The sequence below is a fragment of the Trachurus trachurus genome, assembly GCF_905171665.1.
Source record: "Trachurus trachurus genome assembly, chromosome: 3".
Taxonomy (NCBI): domain Eukaryota; kingdom Metazoa; phylum Chordata; class Actinopteri; order Carangiformes; family Carangidae; genus Trachurus; species Trachurus trachurus.
In genome coordinates this window covers 24715891-24738143 of record NC_139893.1, presented here as the reverse complement: position 1 = coordinate 24738143, position 22253 = coordinate 24715891, and the positions used below count along the sequence as shown (strand labels likewise).

Here is a 22253-nt window from a genome sequence, read left to right as displayed (position 1 = left end):
ATCAATCACACGTGCACCCACGCTCAATTTTCACATTTGCATACATGCATACAAATGAATACACACACACTACACATAGAGAGAGAGAGAGAAAGAGAGAGAGAGCGGGGGAAAGGGGGCACTAGCACGGTTCAATGCCAACAGTATTTTTTTAAAGACTCTTTTACATTAGGATGAGCCAGAGGAGCCCTCTGGCTTGTTAGCTCCCCGTGCTAATACCAAAAGCTTCTGTTCAGTGGGCTACTAAGAACAGTGTGCTGTTACTGAGACAGTTTTAAATCTAGCTGGTCACTGGTCACTGTGACCCCACCTCCACCCCTCCACCCCCCAACCCCCCACCCCACCCCACCCCCGTCCTCTCTCTCGCTGGCCCCTCCTTCAGTCATCAGTCTTTCATCTTGGATTAGATTGTTGGGTTAGTTGGAGAAGAGGATGGGGGGGGGGGGGGGTGTAAATTGGCAAACAGAACATAACCCAGTATTTCACTCTTTCTTCACCTTTTAACCCTATCTCTTTTTCCTGCAAGTCTTTCCGTCCCTGGGTGAGGGTGTAGAGAAGACAAACATGCGTCCAACACACACTAGTTATAGTGGCCTGCTAAGAGCCTGTCAATATTCAGTATTTAATTGTCAGCATGGATTAACATTGTTAATGTTATTATTTTCATAATATTATATATCATTTACTCTAATGGTGTCTTTAAATTTATTTTTTGTGTATGTTTTTGTTTTCATTCATCTTCTTTTAGAGTATAACTTTACCTACATGGTTAAGTTTTTGTGTATGTACTAGGCGGTTGGGTTGCACCACACCAACACCTGACTCCCTATTGGCTGACAAGTATCATCTTCTTCCTGCTTATCCTCCATCACAAGATACGCGGCGCAGAGCGATCATTGGAGACGGTCTTACGAAGGCGGACCCCTCTTCTGATAGTGGTCAACATGTCACCGGACCCTTCTGCTTCCTCTGTCCCTGTCTGAGAATCGGTGGGGCCAGTCGCAAGCAGGGCTGGGTCATCGGGGAGGGCAGGAAAAGGGAACTGCCCCTCTCCAAGGGCATGTGCACTGGCTACCAACTCGCCAATCTTCTCCACTAGGCTGTGCCGATTAGCTGCGATCATCTGGTCCTCCTCTGATCCGGCCCCTGAACCTGTTCCTAATGCAAGCCCCCCATGCTGCTGGGCATAGACCTCTAATGCTGCCCCTGATCCCCAGGCAGTGTTAGGCAGGCTGAGGCGCTTGGGTGATGCCTTGACGTAATCAAGTGCACCCTGTGCGTCCTCAACTCCAGGGAAGAACACACACTCCTCACTGCCAACACGCACGGGCACGCCGCCTGCATGTCCTCCACTGGCATACCCACCACCTGCCCCAGGTGAATGCGAGTCTCCAGGAACAGTGGGTGTCTTCACAGGCACAATGGGTGGTCGGATGGGGATCGGACCCGCATTGGATAGTGTGCGCCTCACGCCCGGTTTGGTAGATGGGGTTCGCCGGATGGTGGCAGTGCCTGGAGTTCCAGCTCCACCTCCCCCAGCTCCACCAGGTTGTCCTGGTATCCCATGAACCCCGGGGCCGAGAACACCACTAGGTAGGCCAGCTGTACTGGCTGGCCGCTTGGTCTGGATCATGCGCCGGTAGTTCTGCGCAATGTTGGAGTGGCGAGGAATGGTGGAGGACTTGTCAAACTCTGTCTGTCCGTCTGGACCTTCAGCATCACCGTTCACTGAGTAGCAGTCATAATCTGAACCTAATGCATGAGGGGAAGTAAAGGTAGAGAAGGAAAGGATGATGGGTTTTTTTTAAAGAAGTGAATTAGAAGGAGGAAGTTGCCATCATAAAAGAAAAGAGGAGAAACAATATACTATGATGGAAGTGATGAACACAGTGGTAACCACATTATTGGGGGACGGGCAGCAATTTCATGCAGGAAGACATTTAATATTATAGAGTTTCATTTTTATAATGACATTTCCTGGCTGCTATCAAGGAAAGTTTCAAATTACACCTGCCATCTGATGTACCTGCTGTGTGGATGATTAAAAGGATAATTCACTTTGTTTGATTTTAATTCTACCCTCTAAAGACTGTGGTCCCAGTGAAAATGATGGATTCTGCAGAGCTTGTAAATATTGATATTTCAATTAAAAAAATTTAATAATTTCATCCCATCACGGGTCGGCTTTTCTGAAATTTTACAATAAAATAAGATGATGAATGTGGCCAAAGGAAATCTAATAAATGTGGCCTGAAGAAGATTAAAATCGGCTGTGGAGTGGAGCGGATTAGAGCGTCACCTTGTGAGGGGATTGTGTCCTCGGAGCAGGATGGGGTTGTAGTCTCGGTGCTGTATCCACTGGAGTACTGCAGGGAGTCTCTGCTGCTTTTCTGCTGCTCCATACTTAGTCCTCTGGTCAGCACCATGGCAAGGTCACTGGCTGCTGGTGAAACCTCCTCCCCATGCTGGAGATGTACAGAGAGGCCGCATTGGAATTATGTTTGACCAGCCATTTGTTTAATGTCCACATTTGAATAAATTAAGACATTTACACTGTGTTGATTACAAGTGGGACATGTTCCAGTAACTCCCATTACCAGCATCACACACTGATGAGTTAATCAGCAGCACTGGATATGCTAGTAATTCAGTCCCTGAAAATATTCAACACACACACACATCCACAGCAACACAACAAAAATTACTACCTCCACAAACCGGTCAAGCTGCAGGAAATACGGTCACAATCTCCTCTTCCTGAGTTATAACATTAAATCATGGCTAGAACTGCCTCTGCAGAACATTATGATGTCACAGAAAGTTGACCTTCAATCATTTGAATATAAAATGTTGTCATGATTAACAGATTTAGTGTCTTGCAAGGTCACTATGACCTTTGAGCACAAAATTATAACAAGTTTATCTATGAATCAAAAAGCATTTCTCAGTCATTGTGGATCAAGACACACTGTGGATGACAATTTGTTGAAGGTTTGATGTTTTCTTCGTCAGACCATTAAACACAACAGCACCACAGAGTATAGCGGATACCAGAGTTGCTCATGTTTATATTTTCTTTTTTGACTTCATTATTATGTATTATTAACATCAGATTAATATGGCCTTGAGTTGATCGAAAAGACGAAACAGCATTTGGAAGAGCCATTGTCTTTGCAGTGGATAGAGCACAGAAATTGCTAGCTTTATTAAAGCTTGTACTCTATACTATGTTAACAGTTATGTTAACTGTACTCGAAATTCCCTAGGTTTGGTTCACTGAACTTCTATATCTTCAACCTGCTTATAAGTACCATCAATTTACCTTGGCAGCAATAGTAGATGGTGTCATCCTGGGTCTCTGCCCATCATCAGGGTGTGATGGCCCGGCGTACCCGTGGGAGCCCGGCGAACCATCATTCTCCCTCAGTCTATCAAGTGGTTCCTTTCTCCTCTGGACTGCTGCTGCAGCCACCGGCTGCTCATACTGACCTGCTTTGGACCAATCCTGAAGAGGTGGGTGGAATTATTAAACAGGAAGTAGGAGGTAGGGTTAACATTAGAGACTTGTCCACTATCCAGCAGTTTGTAGCCCTTCATCTGAGTGCAGAGAGAGAGAGCCTTTATGGGTGGATTGTGTCTGGGTGCTCAGAGGAGTGTGTGAGTGGGTGGGTGTATGTGGGCAGGGGCCTTTTTGAACGTTTTGAATGTGTTTATGTTGATGAGTTTGATCGTTTAGCTCTCCAGTCTCCGGTCCAGCTATCAAGACAGGGGGAGGCCAAAACAATATGCATGCACACATCGCAGGTGGGTATGAATACATTAAGGAAGCAAAGCAATGTGGTTATGAATGAGTTAATCAGGTGATGGAAATGTAAAATAAACCATATATGCTTCAACGGAAAGGTTTAAAACAGAAACCAGAAGAAAAGGTGCAACTGAGGAAATGGCAGCGAATGGAGAACAAACCTTCCAGATAGGAACCTTTGATGTGGGAGAGGAGGAGCTGGATCCGGGGGGGCGGGTATAGGGTGGGGACGCAGGAACAGGAAGAATGACAGAGAGAGGCCTGGTGGAGCCAGAGTGAGAGAGAGCGGGGCGGAAGGTAGCGAAGGACGAGCCAAACTGCGGGACAAGAGACATAGTCATGTCATCAGAGAAAGAAGAAAAGAAGAAAGACACGGATGTGGACTAAGAGAGATAGATAAATAGAGAGAAAGAGAGAGATACAGCCAGCTGTGGTGGGAAACCACTGGAATAAAAGCACACAGCTACAATGGACAAACACACATCCTCAGTGTGAAACAGATCAGCAGGAGGTTTGACAACAGAAAACAGAGTTAGTCACTGCTGTTCATGCATCAAAATGACTTTAATATATGCAAATGAAGTCTAAGTTAGTTCAACAACTACTTCCTAGAGAGCCTAAATTTCACAGCTTCAGTCTATATTAGAGAGGTCATGGGATTTGTTAAGCAGCCCAAAGCATGCATTTAAAATTTGGATGGATCTGATTTGCTTCAGTGAAGTAGTTCTGCATCATTGTACCACATTATAGCCAATGGCAGCTTTATTCTGATAACCTCGTAATAGGTTCTTTACTGCTCCCAGAAGCTGCAGAGCAGACAGTTGGCAAGAGCTGCATTTACAGTGAGTGTTTAATTCCCCATTAGCCACAGGGAGCAGAAAAGAGCCAATTCAACATTAAGGAACAAATGGTCTGTCCACAAGAAGGTGAGATTCTGCTTCATTGTCAGGAAGAAGTCAGGAATGCTGCACACCAGGTTGTTTCCAGTTGCTAGCAGCTCTGATGCAGCTGTTGTGATGGTTACCCAGCATAGTTTAATGTGAACACTGCCTGATGTGATGACAATGATGTAAAGGGGAGAGGGGTTTTAATTGTGCCATAATTTTTCATAGATCAGAGAGTGTGTCTATTGTGTCCCAAGGATTTGACAGATGCTCTTTAAAATCAAGATATGCATATTTGCTTTGCCTAAACAGCATTACTGACGTTGTATATTTTTCCAAGCAAACGGAAGCCGTTGTATACTGGTAAAAGGCTGTAAAGTGAAAACAAAAGCGACACGCTCATTTAGCATCAATTCGAGAGGATACCCATAGGCGGCCTTACCTATGTTTCAACCGTTTCAATTGAAACGGGCCCCAGCCACCAGGGGGGCCCCCAGCTGCCAGCCACCAAGTAAAAGACAGCACAATAATTCGTCACCTAGGTTTCACCTTAACATACACACACACACAGGCCTTCATCCACCACACACACAAACAGCTCTGTCCACCGTGTGGTCACACACTCGACCCCTGATCCGCTCTACAACCACTGATGCGCGTATCATGCCACACTGCGACGGTAATCGCTCCTAATTAATAATACGGCAGGAAATATCAATAACAACGTAAAACGGCCCGCAAACTATCAATAGACCCTCGTTTTCCTTCTCCCAGTATTATTCCTTTTCTCTTAGCGTTTCTAATGTCCTTTTGTTTTTCCTGCTTTCCTCCTGACGTGCGCCCAGTTGCGTAACCTGATGATTGACGTCTGTCAATCACTTTCCTCCTCTTTTCTTTTTTTCCTCGGGTTAAAATGCCTCCAAACAGGCAATCTATGAGTACGTCCCAACTTAACAGAGAAATAAAACACAGCGAGAGCACAACTAAAATGTGATATTATTGGCAGCTTATTTACAGATTTTAGTAATGGAGGAGACAGCTGTCGGTCTGCCTCCGGTGGCTGCTCCAGCAGCGCAGCACCGACAGGATCAGCGCCTGTAGACGTCTGTCTGTCCGCATGTCTCGTCCTTTCCTTGTCCGTGGTCGTGGTGCTGAAATAACGCGGAGCACTTTGCTCTCATTACTTTAAATTCAGAATATTGTTAAAGCCTGTAGTTTTTGACTGTGTTAAGATTCCTGTTCATGTCTGAAAATGTACATACCGGTAATGATTTTGCTTTTTGATGAAAACCAACTTCAGTCCTCGTTTTTTCTGCTAAGTCCTGGTTTCTTGCCCTGATAGTGATTTTAATGTGTTGTGCGTACCTGGGATGCATGGATAGTGTGTTTACTGCGTCCTTTCAGAGTTTAAAGCATCAGCGACACATGGGCACATAGCTGGCAAATAATTTTATGTTTAACAGGGTAGGGCCTCATATGAAATATTGAAACGGTTCCCCAGATGTCTAAGGCCGCCACTGAGGATACCATGCATATTTTGAAGTTGCTCTGATCTTTGTTGGTAAGCAGGGCAAGTGGCAATCTTAAAACCATGTAAATCTTATAAACAAAACTGTGAGACAGTCCACTGCCACCCTTTCCTACCAGTGAACCACCACAATGCAAAACACAAAGGTGAAGGGCAGTAACACTTTGCCTTTCACTAACACCATGTGCCTACAAAACATAGAGCCCCTTGGGTCCCGCAATAAAAAATCTTATATGGAGATTTCATTTACCCATTCTGAAGCCATTTTTTTCTCTCTTTTTGTTCTCTACTGCTGTGTATTATATTTTACATCACCAGGAGTCAGAGTTTGCCACTGTTTCCTGAAGTTTATAGATTCTTAAAAATAAAACTTCTGCCACTTTGGTAAATTCAATTTAGAGTTTTTAAAACAGTCTTGTAGAATTCAGCTCTAAAATGACTTTGTATACTCAAAGCTTTAAACAAAAGTTCACCTTTAACAGACATGGATTTTCTTTGTGCTAATAACAGCCTAGTTTAAAAAGAACAGTTTTGCATACTGTAGATGAGCAAACTTGTAGGAGAGATAAATATGTCCTCAAGCTAAGAGAGTTGAAACTTTGTATGGACAGTACTTACAGTGGTAGGGGAGCTGCATTCACTGACTGACTGGCATGTTTCTGAGGCCTCTGATGATGCTGAGCTGGATGACTTCTATAGCAGAAACATAGAGAGAATAACACAACATTTTGCTTGCTTATTTTGACATTCTGATCAATAATGAATTTGCATGTGTTTATACTGTATTTGTGTGTTGTATGTGTGTGGGAATTTATACCTGGCTAGTGATGTCAGAGGGCATGGGTGAGGGTGGCTTGGAGTAGATATTAGCATCTTGGGACACGAAGCCCGAATCGTGGGAGGAGACACTGCTGAGTCGGTGTGCGGCTATGCCCCCTGGTGGCGGAGGCTGGTGTGGCAGGCTGCTGCGGTACCGATAGGAGGAGGAGGAGGAGGAAGTGGGTGAGTGGGGTTGGGAACCTCCACCACCACCAATACCACCACTACCGCCTCCTCCTGACGAACGGGAGGCACTACTGTGGGCACTGTTGACGCTGCTGCAGGGGGGGTCGGTGGGGGTGAAAAGGAGCAAGGGGTGGGGTGGGGATTGTTGGGATGGGTGAGGAGAGTGAGGGTGGAATGAAGGTGATGGTTGCCAAATGTGGAGCAAGGACAGTGTTTAGGGAAAGAGAGCATGATTACAGGAGTGTGTCAAAGTGACAGTTCGATTCAGGAAGAGGAAAGTTGAAACACAGTTTGTAAGATATGAGGATTTGGTTGTGATAAATTGATGGAGTGATTGGATGAGTTTGTGTTTGGGTCACATGATGGATTGATGTCCAGGAATAGTTTCACATCAAGTTGTTGGTTGAACAGGTTAGTGACGCACCAGTCACAGTCATAAAAAAATGAGAGGAAACCGAGTAACCAAACACCGCAAGAGAAAGAGGGCAGGTCACGAATACACACAAAAAGACACAAACAAACAGAAGAGAGACAAAAGAGAAGAGAGGTAAGTACAGAGAATGTGGTTGTGGTTGAGGGAAAGGGGGAAGAGAAAAGGGGAGGGGGAGGACATAGAGTGTGTAAGCTTATGAGGGTTCAGGGCACACGCATACTCACACTGAACACTGAGTGAACTTGCATGCTCTCAGCTTTAGAGGGCAACTGCTACTACATAACTACCATATACTGACAAAGACCAGCTCATACACAAAGACATCAAAATGATTTTTGTTTTTAGGCAAAGAACCCCAGAAACATACCTAAATTTTGCTGTCTAATTGTTCTTGTAGTACTGTATAATACATACATCGAGAGTTAAAGATCCCATATTTCAATGTTTAAAGGCTCACTATTTTTCATGTGTTTTATCTTAAGTGTTGACTGCAAGGGGGCAGTTGTCGGTCTGAGAAGTGAAGCTCACTTCCGCGTTCAAAAAACTGCAATCCCCCCGGCTGTCGCTGGGGGCTGGCTCCAGAAGGGAGCAACTCCAATTGAGCCCCATGTTAAAATAGCCGATTTTACAGCTTAAAAAAACATATTTACAGCCTGGTACATTTTAATTTTTTGGTCTCAACCAAAGGTTTCTACCCCCGCACACACTCTGAGGGGGGTGAATTTTTTTAAAACTCTACCGTTTTACTATTATTAGGTTTAAAGTTCTGGCCAATTAGGGCGCAGAACCGTTGAGTGACAGGTCCGGAGACTGCTGCTTCGAGGCCAGTGGGCGGGCCCTCGGCCGGCCAACGGCCGCATCGCTCCAAATATGGCAAGTAGAATCCAACATGGCGCGGCTCAAACCCCCGTAGTAGCGGCACAAAACAGACTCCCCCAAACCAATGGGTGACGTCACAGGTGCTACGTCCATTCTTTTTACAGTCTATGGTTGACTGTTGTTGAGAAGATATAAGCTGATCTACTAACCGGGCGCACCGAGGATTGCTTCTCTCAAATGGGCAAAATATCACATGCAATCCGTTCAGCGCAGCAATATGGATGTTTCTGCCAGAATGCGCAAAATATTGAGAGGAGTGGATGCAAATATATTAACCTAGCGCACGCAATGCGATTTACCGAACCTGAAACTGATTGCGGTGGCTGTATTATTGCGTCTTTATGTAGCACGTTTGAAAGTCAAGTCTCAACTGGCATAGCTTTGAGCATAAATGGCTGCGGTTATTGAGGTGAGGAGGAGGCGTAGGTACAATGAAAGGCGACAGAACAAACAAATCTTTTCTGCTCGTGTCAACATTTTTGGAATGAGGGAAGAAAAAATAATTCAGACATATTGTGCATCTGGAGCTCTAGCAAAAATAGGTCAGTGAGCCAATCAGAAGAGAGGAGTCTCTGAGCGTCTCTTCTAATTGGTTGAATATAGCAATTAAATAAAAATAATGTAGATTTCAGGTTAACACTAAAAGAAATCAAAACCTGCATGGTTGGACAGTGGGTCCAGATGGGCAGTGTTTGGGCATGGCTAAGAATGGTGACTACTTTGTTGTGATATGACAGAAGTCCTGACAGCTCTTTTTCAAGTTCAGTTTCTGAAGACAGGGTGTGTGTAATTGTTCTGTGGCTCTAGGCTTTTGACACTTGCACAGTATTAACACAGAACCTAGATCTGCTCTATAATCAAAGGACACCTGCCCCTATAATATGGGACCTTTAACTCATAGAAAATAACAATGAAAAAAAAAAATCCAGTCAAACAGTTGTGATGGGCTCACAAACAGACAGGACTGACAATAACAGTGGAACAGGCTCCTCTTTCTGATTATCATTTTATACATCATTGCAAAGAACACAATTTTGATCATGTCTGTGTGCATGAGTGTGTATTTGTGTGTGAGCACCTGCACATGCTGCTCTTGCGCGAGCCAGAGCTGCTTGGAGATGAAGGAGGGGTCTGATAGGACCAGCTGTAATCTGACCCCTTCAGATCCTTAATCACCTGAAACAGAAACAATCAAAATTAGTTAAATTTTGTTTATTATTTCTTTATTCACACCTTCTCTCTTTATCATGCACGCGTGTGTGTGTTTAACCTGTTCACTAGCAGGGGGCAGTTTGTGAGGATCGGTTGTCAGCACAGTGAGGTCATCAATGATGGCCTGGAGGTGAGTGATCTCTCCCAGCATGGCGATCTCTCCATTCTAAAAGAAAAACTAGATGAGCCTACTATTCTGTTGAATTCCTGGTCATGTTATCACTAAACAACATCATCAAGGTGCAGAAACTGAGACATGACAGGTAGTCAGGTACGAATTACAATTATATTTTTGGCCACAATAATCTCAGCATGAAAACATGATACTGTCACAGTGTTGTTACCAAGTGAGACTAACACATACTTAATTTGCAGTATGCTGTGATTTTACAGTACAGTGGTAGTTTCACATTGTTGTATTTCAGTATCATACAACCAACAGGCCAGAAGTCACACATCTTTATCAATGGAATAGCTCAGCAACTATAGAAAACCATAGGTCCAACACTGCCACCATCCCCTCACCACAACTGGCTGGAGGAAGCCAATAAAGGTACAGAAGCGACCCCTCTCCTCCACCAGTGCCCGGCGCACTGCCTGCTTCTCTGTCTCTTCCATCAACAGGCACATGTCGGTGACATCCTGCATGGCACTGTCCAGCTGAGGCTGCAGGTCCCCTCGGCCTGGGATGGGAGGATGGAAGAGAGTGACAGACTGGTCAGGGAGAACATGATGGTAGAATCGTATGAAGTAAAGATGGAAGGAAGTGGGGACGTCATCAGAGAAGACGGGTGTCGAGGAAGTAGGGAAGACAGATTGAGGTGTAGATAGTATCAGTGAATGAGAGAAACAGTGTGTGTGGGTATTTCACTGATTTAAAGTAAGCTTAATGGATGCCTCTTCACAAGTCTCTGCTTCCCATAATGCACTGCTCCATCAAACCACTAGAATACACAATGAAACTCATCCTGAATAAGAAGTAGCAACACCTTGTTTGATGTTTTGGCTCTGTACCCGTTTTGATTGTTATGTGGAATCTATACTGTGGTGAATCATTATCTATTATACATAAAATATAATGTCAGAAAGCTGGCAGCCACACTAATGTCAAAACATCCTGTATTGTATATATCAGAGGGATCTCATTTGTCATTTTGTCAGTATCATTTGTCAAGGCACTACCACTTAAGGCAAATAAATTGATTTAATTTGATGATGTTGCAAGTTCTAGACAACTATTGCCCTTATGATGGCACTTGAGGAAAAGTAAGTCTGTCCACAAAGTTATTGAGATTAATTCTCTGGATCATTAATGTCTGTATCAAATTTTGTGTCTGTTTTTTTCACTATATGCTGCAACTCGGGTCAGTTGGTGGTAGTGAAGGTGATGAATCACTCGAGTAATTAAGATTTATGCTATGGGGATCAGGCAAATCTCTACCAAATTGAATGGCAATCCATCCAATAGCTGACAAAACATTTCACTGAGTCCTTAGATCTACAGAGAAAAAGCCAGATGATCCCCTAGTAATTTAGAGACGTTATCTAGGGACCATAAATGTCTGCACAAAGTTTCATGGAGCTAATTGCTGATTAATTGTTTCAATCTGGACCAAACTAGGGAATGCACAGGTTAATGCTGCCATAATGGAAACTCATAGCACAGTCAGTTGGTTTTGTGGTTCAATGTTTAGCTCTAATCTTCTAACTTGAAAGGAGGTTATTTGTAGGTTAATTTTTCTCTAAACCTAACCCTAGACCTGGTTATGTTAGGCTCTATACAGCTATTGCATGTGTTAAGTTTTGTTATAGAACTAAAACTGTAGAATTGTGGATTGTTGAACGTGAGCTTCTCTCTATGAGGAACCCTTTTCACATCACACATTAAACTTTGGTGAATCTTAATTACTTACATGGTGTACAGCACCTCATGAAAGTACAGAGACAAAACATAAATATGTGTTACTGTCTTAAAACTACTTGCTGTAATTGCACAGCAATCACGTGATATCAAGAGGTAAGACATAGGTGTGTAGAAAATCTCAATCCTAGCTACTGGTAAGACATATTGAAATGAATGAAAAAGCAAAATATGAACTAACTCTTTGTAGTGTTACAGCATGCAAAAAAGAAAAAAAAAAGTCAGCAGAGATGTCAGCAAGTACCAGAGACAGAGAGTGAGAAAGAGAGAACAAGAGAGGAGTCGTAGCATGAGAGTAGAATGAAAGCCTGCGGTGTGACAACAGAGAAGTCATACAGGAGTCAGCAAACAAGAAATTACATCATGCAAGTGAAACTGCATGACTCCAACTTCTCAAACTACAAAACTACAGAAGCTCTAATCTATCACCAGGAGCCAAATGTTACATCAAGCTTCCTTAGTGTTGCAAGTAGTAGTGGTTTTGGTTTGTTTGTTTGTTTTGGTAGGTATGGTAGATAGTTTCATTCATTTTTCAACTGAGAAAAGTTAAGACAGACATTTTGATAGCTATTAAATGATCTCCTGTCAGTAATCATGAAACAAAACAAACAACAATTATATTCACTCACAAATATTTGATGCATTAAATGGAGCTCTATCTATAATTGATATTATAGCACAATGATGACAAGCAATTTGGGTTTACCTACTTGGCTACCCCAAGGCCCCAGACTTTCAGGATGCCTGAAAGCTCCTGTTTCAACATGTGGCCGGGTCAGTTGGTTTGTGGTAATGTAACTCAATCTAAATGATTTATTTTAGTATTGTATCAACCACAAAAGCACATTCTATTACTTTAAATCTTGTAAACAGTATCAAAGTAAGAGTTCAATCTGTCAGTTTCCTAATTCTTTTGTAGATTCCAAAAATGTTACTTTCAACATTGCTAACTTTTGACAAACTTTTTTTTTTTAAGTACACGTGATGTTTCTTGAGTTGAGTTCTGTGCTGCACTGTTCATCCAAGAATGAATTAGCTAGCATAGTGATTATATCACAATCACTGTCTTGAGGTCAATGCAACACAATGTTTGTGATGAGCACTGTTGCCCTTGTTTCTGCAGCAAAGCTCATGTCCTTTGAGCTGCTATATTGCAACAGACTTAAATGGTAATAGACTTAAGAAAAAATTGGCATCTGCACAGCAGAGACCACATCATATACAGTGTAAGTAATTTGTTATTTTAGTTTCTAGTATGCTTATGCGGTTTTTCAAATATATGTTTATACAGCTCAAATTACCAAAAGCCAATAATTAACTACTAAATATTTCAATGCATGTACTAAATGTGGGGAAAATATGGGGCTCATAGCTCATCTTTGGTGGGCCCTGATGGGTCTTTTCCAAGATACACACCAATCTTGTGTACACAGAAACCTTTCCATGACCATTGTATCACAAATTTCGTAATAACCGGAATGCAGTAAATTAACCTGTCTGGGTTTGGCCTCCACTACATTCATGCACATAATATGTTAATTTGAAGGAGAATGTTGGGAATGTGAGTATGGATGGAGGTGATGCAGTAGAGCTGTAGCGAGCGAGAGGCTGATACTTACCCTGGATCTCTATTACAGGGGAAGAAATGCCACAGGAAGGGAGAGACAGAGGGCAGCAGTGAAAGGGGGAGACAGTGAAAGAGAGACAGATAGGGAGAGAAGAGAGAGAAGGGGTAGGGGTGGGGGGCAGAAATAGCAGAACTCATTGTTAAGGTTAGTGTAAGGAAGCCATCACAAGACAGCCACAGTGCCACATGTTAGAGCAAAAATAACACTGCTGCAACCAAAAGCTAAATCAAGAAATAATAATACCATCAAGCATCAGCACTCACAGGGCTAATCAGACAACTGCAAGCATAACAGCAAAGGACACTGCATTGTTTCCCCAGTTTTACTCATTGTTGGATTATTGAATGTTATTTCTGTGTTAATATAATGTTATATTGTTGTAACATTTCATTCAATCTATTTATTTGATAATATTTCTTCTTCTTCTTCTTTGAAACACAGTACATAGCATACAGGCCACTCATAGTTAAAGTAATGTTACATAATAATATTTATATATGGATATAAATGTGCATGTTAGGAATTTAGTTTTTCAGACATCTTGCATCTATGTATTCCTCTGCCTGGCAACTGAATGAAGCTGTTCCTGAAAGAAAGCACTATTTATTGGTTGCTACATCACAGACTGAAGTGTTTCAGGACGAATGAGAAAAGACCTGCGATACTGTTGGAAACCACTAGATGGAAACATAAACCCACAATTCTTTTGACCCAGTCTGTGTAAAGCCTCAGTCCCTGACCTCAGTGAATGTTATTACTGTATTTTGTGATGTCTTTATCATAGACCCTTTTCTAATACAACACATTAAGTTTTTTGTCAGTAATAATGTATTATTCATGTCATTTTTCCCAACATTGATAAGATCATACAGATAACTGGTCAAAATGTATTTACCTTTGATCCGATTGGGGTCTGATATATCTGACATAATTTGACCTTTAGCACGACCTTGTGACTGTTCTGTCAAATGTGAGGGGAGCATGAGCTTGACTGTTGGCTTGCTGACTATTACCTTTGCGAGCCTTCTTCTGTAGCTTCATGGTGTCAGATGACTTCTTCTTGATCTCGTGGCGTGACCTCTTGTACTCTTGAAACAGGATGAACAGAGATGCTTCAGTGACAGGAATGTAAAGCCCTCTGTGTGAACTCAGATTATCTTGCATTTCCAATATTGATTTAAATAGAAATGCTTCCAAGAGCTCACAGATAAAGGCCTTGCATTGCTTGGAGGAAAACAATCAGTAAGTTGACTTGATGCTTGAATTATGGCCTTAATCGGTCTATGACTGGACAGCTAAAGTGCATGTAAATGTGTTAGTCCGACTAAGACAGGACTTCTCCAGAACTAAGTAAAACGCCCAGATAATGTGATTGGAAGCCAATTTTCTTCTGCATGTATACACCTTTTTCTGACTGAAATTGGACAATGTATGTGCGCATGCTTCACAACAGTAGAGAAGACACATAGTGTAGCATAATAGCAACCCAGCTGGAAAAAAAAGTGCCTGGCCTGATGCCTCAGTGACAATTCATAAGTCAGTTCAGAATTAAACATCTTTGGTTTGTAGTGTGAAATCAGTAAGTAGAAATCTGATTTACATAAAAGCATCAGAAAGTCTACCATAACACAAATGAGGCACATGGTGCTTTCACACTTTATCTGATTGGATTACAGCATACCACACTACTACTCTCTATTTCTCTACAGAAGGGTTTTCCTGAGCCTCCACAGAGGGGATAGAGAACCAAAGGTAAGTTAGACTGTGGACTATGTGAAGCAGAACTGGTCCTCTCTGGAGTTACTCCTGCATCATTACATGTTTTTATAATAGGTAGGTACTCATAACACTTGGTTAAAGTTGGAGGAAGATTACGGTCTCCTTTAATTCCAATAAAGTTCATAGTGACTTTACAACCATTGTGTGTTTTTGTTTCACTAACCTTATCCAACTCACATTCAGTTGGATAATTCAATTATAAAGAATCTGAACATAATTCATCAAGAGATTGTTTCCTACTGTATTTGTTTTACTGCTGTTACAATTGTCTGGAAAAACAGTATGATTTCCAGGAGACATGGTTGATCTGTGATGTGTAGGTACCTTTTGCATGATCTTTATCTAGCTGGTTGGCTGTCTTCTTCCAGTCCTCAATCTTGTCCTGGAGAGGATTGATCAGACTCTCCAACAAAGCACTGTAGGGAGAGACAGAGATTTGAGAGGAAAATGCATGTGTCACTGTTTCCCAGTTAATCAATTCTAGGGCAAATATTTCCATGGTGTGGTATCTTGACAAGTGACTGACAAAGTGTAGACAACATAGACCCCCATATTCCAAACCCCAAGCCCCCACTGAAAAGGAGAAGCTACAGTATATTTCTGTAATGAGATCATTATATAAATTCGTTCCATGTGTCGTTCCACTTCATGATTTTATTGTCTGGAGCGCTGCCCCCCATCCTATATACACAAATGTTCAAACATACAGTAAATGTAGGTTTATTGCAAGAGACGTGTAATAGCTTTAAGATTGACTCCATCTTCAGACGGCCATAGATCATCATTATTATCACCATCAATGTAATAGCTTTGTCAGTGGGAAGTTCATTTGAAAGTATGGAGAATGGAGGAAAAGGCAAACAATGGTTGAAAATGGACTCTTGGTGAGGTTTTTTTCCACAGTGGTCTGTGTTGCGTGCCAATAGTTGTATTCATTTACAGTCATTTAAATACAGTCAGAGAAACGATCCTAATGGGATCCACACAGATGACAAGAAAACCTCCGACATCTACCCCATCATGGCTCTAAAAACCAGCTCAGATGTCAATGTAAGCAAATATTTTTATGGTTTCTGAAAAATACTGATGGGCTACAGTGCAAATAGTAGCAAATAGAGAGAAGAATAAATGGACATGCATCTTACTTGGTGAACTGACGAAGTTTCGCCTCGATGCTGCGATGCCTCATGCACATCCTGGTCAGAGCTGAACCAATGTCTCTGGTTGCCCCTGGAAAGACAAAATAGCCAGATTCATATGACAAAACACACACTGTCACACACATACAGATGCTACCAAAGTTTTTCATTGCACAGTTACTGTACCACAAAAGGGCCTATTTGCTCTATTGCTGCGATCAGTATTTACATTACAGCTATTAGTGTTCTGTGTAAAGTGAATGCTGGTGAAAGCATTGTATTCTTCAAACAGATGAACAATTCCTTTTACATGAAGCCAATATTTACACAAGGCACAGATCTGCCTCTCATAGATACTGCACACACTCCCGGCTTCGTCCAAATAAAGTAGTATCTCGTGAGTGTGTGTATGTGGGAGAGCCAGCCGCTCTGGGCCCAACTTTCGTGAGCGGCTAACCTGCAACTGTAAACACCAGTCTATTTTAAGGCAGAGTAGATCCATGTGGAAAAAGCTGACCCCAGACTGAAAGTCACTCCAAGTGATGGCAGAGAGCACTGATTTCCAAACAAGGTGTTCAGAGCTGCTGCTGTCACTGCACAGGTGGAAAACCAGCAACAACAACAAAAAAAATCATAATACCTTTACCACAGATGTAAGCATACAGTATACTGCCTAGAGAATAGCATAATCAAGAGCTGCCACTGAAATGTACACACTGGAAAATTCAGATTAAACAGGAGCCAAATGGGATTTCCCCGAGAGACACTATTTATCATCAGGGCTTACAAAGGTTTACACATAAAAATGCAGAGGGTGCAGTGAGAGGAAGGGCATTATTCCAATATTATCCAGCAGATTAATATTTCACCCACAACCAAAAAATCCTGTTTCAGAAAAGAAATGGGAGGTGGTAACTTTCCCCAAATTATTGAAAACACAATGTTGGAATAAATAACTTTTAGCCACACTCAGCTACAATAGCTACATATACTGTAGTGTGACCACTGACAGAATATTCAGTAACTCATGACAATTCTGAAAGAAAAAATGTAATTTCATTCACCACATAAAAGAGGCAAACAGAAGATATCCATGTTAGCAACATGCCAGCGATGGCTACACTGGGTTATCAGAAGATGTGTGCCACCATATGGTTGGCCTTAACGTTTAATGCAGACATTTTTGGTCTCACCAGGAAGTGACAGAGCTTTATTTCCTCAACACTTCTTCTACTGTAGTGCCATCATCACATCAAACTTGGTAATATGGGGAACACTGCAAATTACATTAGCATGTTACACATTTTGACCATGTCTTTTAATGTTGATGTCACATGGGCAGAACTAAACAGAACAACAATGTAGCCTAATGTGAATCACTCATAATTATCAAGTGGTTTACGTTGATGAAGAGTAAAATGCTATATCGGTTATGATGAACAAAACCATTAGCTATCGTGAAAGAGGACTCTCGTGTGGGATTTCCTCTGGTTCAACTTGAAATGCGAAAGGCCCCGTGATGACCTGGTGTCATCAACCCAGAATGCCATGCTCATGAGCATCTCAGTGGTCATTTTAAATAAATACATAGCCTATATTATTGACAAAATAAAATAATGAATAAAGCCATATAAACAAACACTCACAACTGCCAAATCGCACACATACATACACACACTTACACTGTGTGTTGTTTACATCCAGGGAGAAGTGTTCCATTCATAATTAACAAATTCCTCCCTCACGCCTCCTGTTCTACCCGGCAACCATTCATTAAAGTAGAGCCACCCTCCCCCATACACACACACACACACACACACACACACACACACACACACACACACACACACACACACACACACACACACACACACACACACACACACACACACACACACACACACACACACACAGTGCTATACACCATGCATGCTGATCAGTTGTACAACTGAATTATTTTGAACTGTGTCGACATTGTGATCCAATCCCACATCAATAACTAGATCTTGAAACTGGCGTGTAGAGAGGGTGACATTAAGTCACAGAACCAGTGAAGAGAGAGTGTGAGATTATTTGGATCGAAGAAAATGGTAGATTTGGGAAGAAATGAGCGAAGAGATGGAGGAGAGATCAGAGTGCATGAAGACGAGAGGGGCTGCCTTGCACATTTTAATGAGCTCACTGCTGGAGAGAGAACCATGGGACCAGGGTTGCAGCCAAGTGTTTGTGTTTGTGTGTTTGTGTGTGTGTGTGTGTGTTTGATCTTCACATTTATGATTGTCCTCTTCCTGTTTGTTATTATCAGCCATCTGAGACTCCATAGGAGATCCGCAAGACTAGAGGTGGCTCACAACACAAACTATACTCACATCTGGAAGACAGCTACTGTGTGTGTGTGTGTGTGTGTGTGTGTGTGTGTGTGTGTGTGTGTGTGTGTGTGTGTGTGTGTGTGTGTGTGTTAGCAGTCAGTGTTAATCTGTTTCCAATGCAAATCAAGATGTTTTGCACCTTATTTGAACAAATAGAGGTCTAGGAATGGCTTAAATCTCGCCAAAACGACCGGATCGCTTACTTCTGCTTTAACTAGTAAGTGAAAGAGCTTTAGTAGTAAAGTGTTTTCAATGGAATTTCAATTTGCCTTTACTAAAAGTTTGCATTAAAACTAATCAACAGTCGTGTGCAGTCTTGTGGACAACAAGCATTGCAACAGCTACTGTTCCCATTTTGTCCATTTGTCTATCATTACTGCTACTTTCAAGTAGTTACAGTAAGTATACAGTACACTGTAGAACTGTGAAGTGCTACAAGATATTTTAAGAAACATCAAATGAAACTGTAACATACACAAAACATGGCAACATTATGTTAAAGGGATATTCCGGCGAAAGTTTAACCCATGGTCCAACGCACCGTAACACCGAGTTAGACCCCCCCTCGGGAGATGAAGCAAGGTTTAATATAATGGATGAAGTCTGCTAACCGCTAGCTTCTGTAACTTAGTTGTAGCAACGTTAGCAATGACCGCACCATAACAAACAGCGCAGTATATGGATCCACTATCCACCAATCAAAAGGCCACTTCCAGCCACAAATAATGCTCAGAACAGCACCAAACGCCATCAACAGTACAAACAGGGTCCCAGGCAGCACATAATACGAGGCATCAAACATCTGTTAGCTTAGCCTGGTTTCTATTGAAACGAGACGAAAGCAACTCACCCACTCTCCTCCAGTTATACGCTATGCAGCAACTTTCCGTGTCCAGCATAGAGTCCAGGCACTGACAACACACCGAGGCCGACTGGCAGCACAGTCATCTGGTTTCAGCGGCCACCGACAGGCAGTGACCAACACACTGACCACTTGATTCCCCCAGGTCCAGCACATATCCTCTACCGGGCTCTCTCCCTCTGTCACTTTTAGCCTCCATTTCCAGCACATAGCCTCCACCGCAGCTGCCCCTCTTTCACTTTACTCCTCCATTCCTTCAGCTTGTCTTCAATAAACTCAGTCTCAAACTGATAGGGCGCCCATCGAAATGAAACCAGTCGTTGTTCTCAAACTCCATAAACTCAGCCGTGTTGTCCCTGCTGTGATGTCTCCTTCACAGTCTCTTCCTGCAACGAACGGCGTCCTGATCGCGCGTGTGACGTCGCGTCTAATCTCGCGCTTGTAAAAAATATATAGGAACCTTGGCTGCATTATATGGAGTAATACACGTACGCATTCATCCTTGAGCCGCGGGACTCTACTTCACTCGGTAATCGCCTCCTCGCCAGCTGACTACCTGTAACCATGGCTGTAACAAGCAGACATCACAGAAGGGACAACGCGGCTGAGAAATGCAGATGGCAAAATGACATTGAATCAACGTTGAATTATGGTCAGAAAGGTTGAGTGTTGGTTATGGTTGAAAAATCAACGGTTGATCAACGTTCTAAAAATTTAACGTTGAAAATATGTCATTGAATCAACATTGAAGAGTGGTTGAAATTGTGAATTGAAATGCCGACATTGAATCAACATTGTTTCTCTGATGCTGTTTCAATGCACTGAACTGGGTGAGACCACATAACGAGAGGAAGGGGGTGTCAAACATATTCAATTAAGCACCTTATGCTGTAGACGTAATTTTCTTTTTTTACTGTTAAAATCCTCTGAAGGCTTGTTTCTAGTTCATGACAAAAACGTCTACAATTTGTTCTCAGACAGTGAGAGCAAGGAGTGGAGCAGTCCAAAGCTCCACTTTACACCTAGTGGTGGTACATCCCAACTGCCAGGCGGCAGCAGTCGGCTTTTTTTTTCTCTCCCCTGTTTGACACATGGATGTGTTTGACAGCGCTCAGACCCTGCTCCTGTTAAAGTAAGTTAAAAATATTTTTATTTTATTTTACTGATTATAAAGATATTAGCTGTGTTTTTTTGCTTAATGGAGTTTATTCAATTTTGTTCATGATGTATTTTAACTGGCTGGCCGTTTTCAAGCATACAGCTTCAGTTTAGATGTCCAGGTGAATGATAAAAACTGTTAATTTAACTGTGAGAGTAACTTAAATACAATACACGGTACATAAAGAGTCTAAAATAGCAATCGACATCCACCAAAGGCTTTTAGACTAGTTTTCGGCGTGAGACTTAGTGGCATAACGTTACCGCTGCTGTGTTGTGACTGGAGCAGAGCGCAGGCTCCACCGGCGGTTTGAATTACCGGCGGCCGGAGAGTCTCAGCAGCAGCTTGGACGTCCTGTGCAGAGCGATGTTATATTACATCAATAAGTATATTATGTTCTTTTTACAGTCTATGTGTTATATCTATCGCTCTGGTCCTGTGTCGGAGAAATACGGAAGCCGAGAACGGCCAGGTCCGTATAATTTTTTTTTATTACCGTTTTCTCGTGATAACGACTTATTATTTCGTTATCTCGAGATAACAAAGTCCGTTTTCTCGTGATAACGACTTATTATTTCGTTATCTCGAGATAACAAAGACCGTTTTCTCGTGATAACTAATTAAAGGGATAGTTCACCCTAGAATGATATTTCGCTCATTATCTACTCACCCTCATGTTGACTAAGGGCTGGAAGAATTATCAGAGTCCACCGTCCCTTCTCTTATGGGGCGTTCAGACCAAAAGCTTCAAAAGACGCTCTTGACGCTCTTGACGCTTTTCCGCGACGCTGGTGGTCTGAACACCCTGGCGTTTTTGACGCGCGGCAAAGAAGTTGACGTCGGTTGTGGTTGGTTGAGTGGGGGACATCTACACTCTGATTGGTTGCCGCTGCTCCGCATCATCGCTCATTAGCATAAAGTTCAGGAGATTTCAACTTTCTCCTGACGCTCTCGCCGCCAAAACGCGACGCCAACGCCTTTGACGCTCTTCAACGCTCCTCGACGCTGGTTCTCATTGAAAATGAATGACTTCCGGCCACCGCGACGCTCTCGACGCTTTCGGTCTGAACGCACAGTTAGTTACAGGGGGTCTCGGCGTAGCAGTGAATTTCAATGCAACGGTTGCAAAGGGACACCGGAGCTCTTCGTAAAAAAACACACACAAAAAAACATCCAAATACCTCCATGATGCTCGTATGTAATGTCCGTCTTGTGCTGAAGCCCCAAATTGCGTAATTGTCCCGAAAAAAATTAAATAAGTCTATATTTTTAGCTTGTTTGTAGCGGAAGCTTCTCGTCTTCTTCTTCTTCTCCTCTTCCTGGTCCGTCCAAATATCGCGTGATTCGCAGTAACCGCACTGACGCCGGCGCAAATCACGCAATATTTGGACGGACCAGGAAGAGGAGAAGAAGAAGAAGACGAGAAGCTTCCGCTACAAACAAGCTTAAAATATAGACTTATTTAATTTTTTTCGGGACAATTACGCTCCGGTGTCCCTTTGCAACCGTTGCATTGAAATTCACTGCTACGCCGAGACCCCCTGTAACTAAGAGAAGGGACGGTGGACTCTGATAATTCTTCCAGCCCTTAGTCAACATGAGGGTGAGTAGATAATGAGCGAAATATCATTCTAGGGTGAACTATCCCTT

At 42.5% G+C, this 22253-nt stretch overlaps 1 protein-coding gene across 1 annotated transcript in view; it reads right to left on the bottom strand.

The window, feature by feature from the left end:
- Positions 1–367: 367 nt before the first annotated feature.
- mtss1lb (MTSS I-BAR domain containing 2b) overlaps positions 368–22253 on the bottom strand; it is a 74790-nt gene continuing 52904 nt past the window's right edge. The window contains exons 4-15 of the mRNA XM_083999084.1: positions 16220–16304; positions 15399–15490; positions 14309–14383; positions 10272–10429; positions 9805–9912; positions 9613–9710; positions 7035–7290; positions 6836–6910; positions 3967–4122; positions 3323–3505; positions 2300–2465; positions 368–1752 (exon numbers count right to left, since the gene is read on the bottom strand). Of these exons, the coding sequence (XP_083855210.1) occupies positions 869–1752; positions 2300–2465; positions 3323–3505; positions 3967–4122; positions 6836–6910; positions 7035–7290; positions 9613–9710; positions 9805–9912; positions 10272–10429; positions 14309–14383; positions 15399–15490; positions 16220–16304 (2336 nt within the window). The 3' untranslated portion in view covers positions 368–868. The remainder of the gene's footprint in view (positions 1753–2299; positions 2466–3322; positions 3506–3966; positions 4123–6835; positions 6911–7034; positions 7291–9612; positions 9711–9804; positions 9913–10271; positions 10430–14308; positions 14384–15398; positions 15491–16219; positions 16305–22253) is intronic.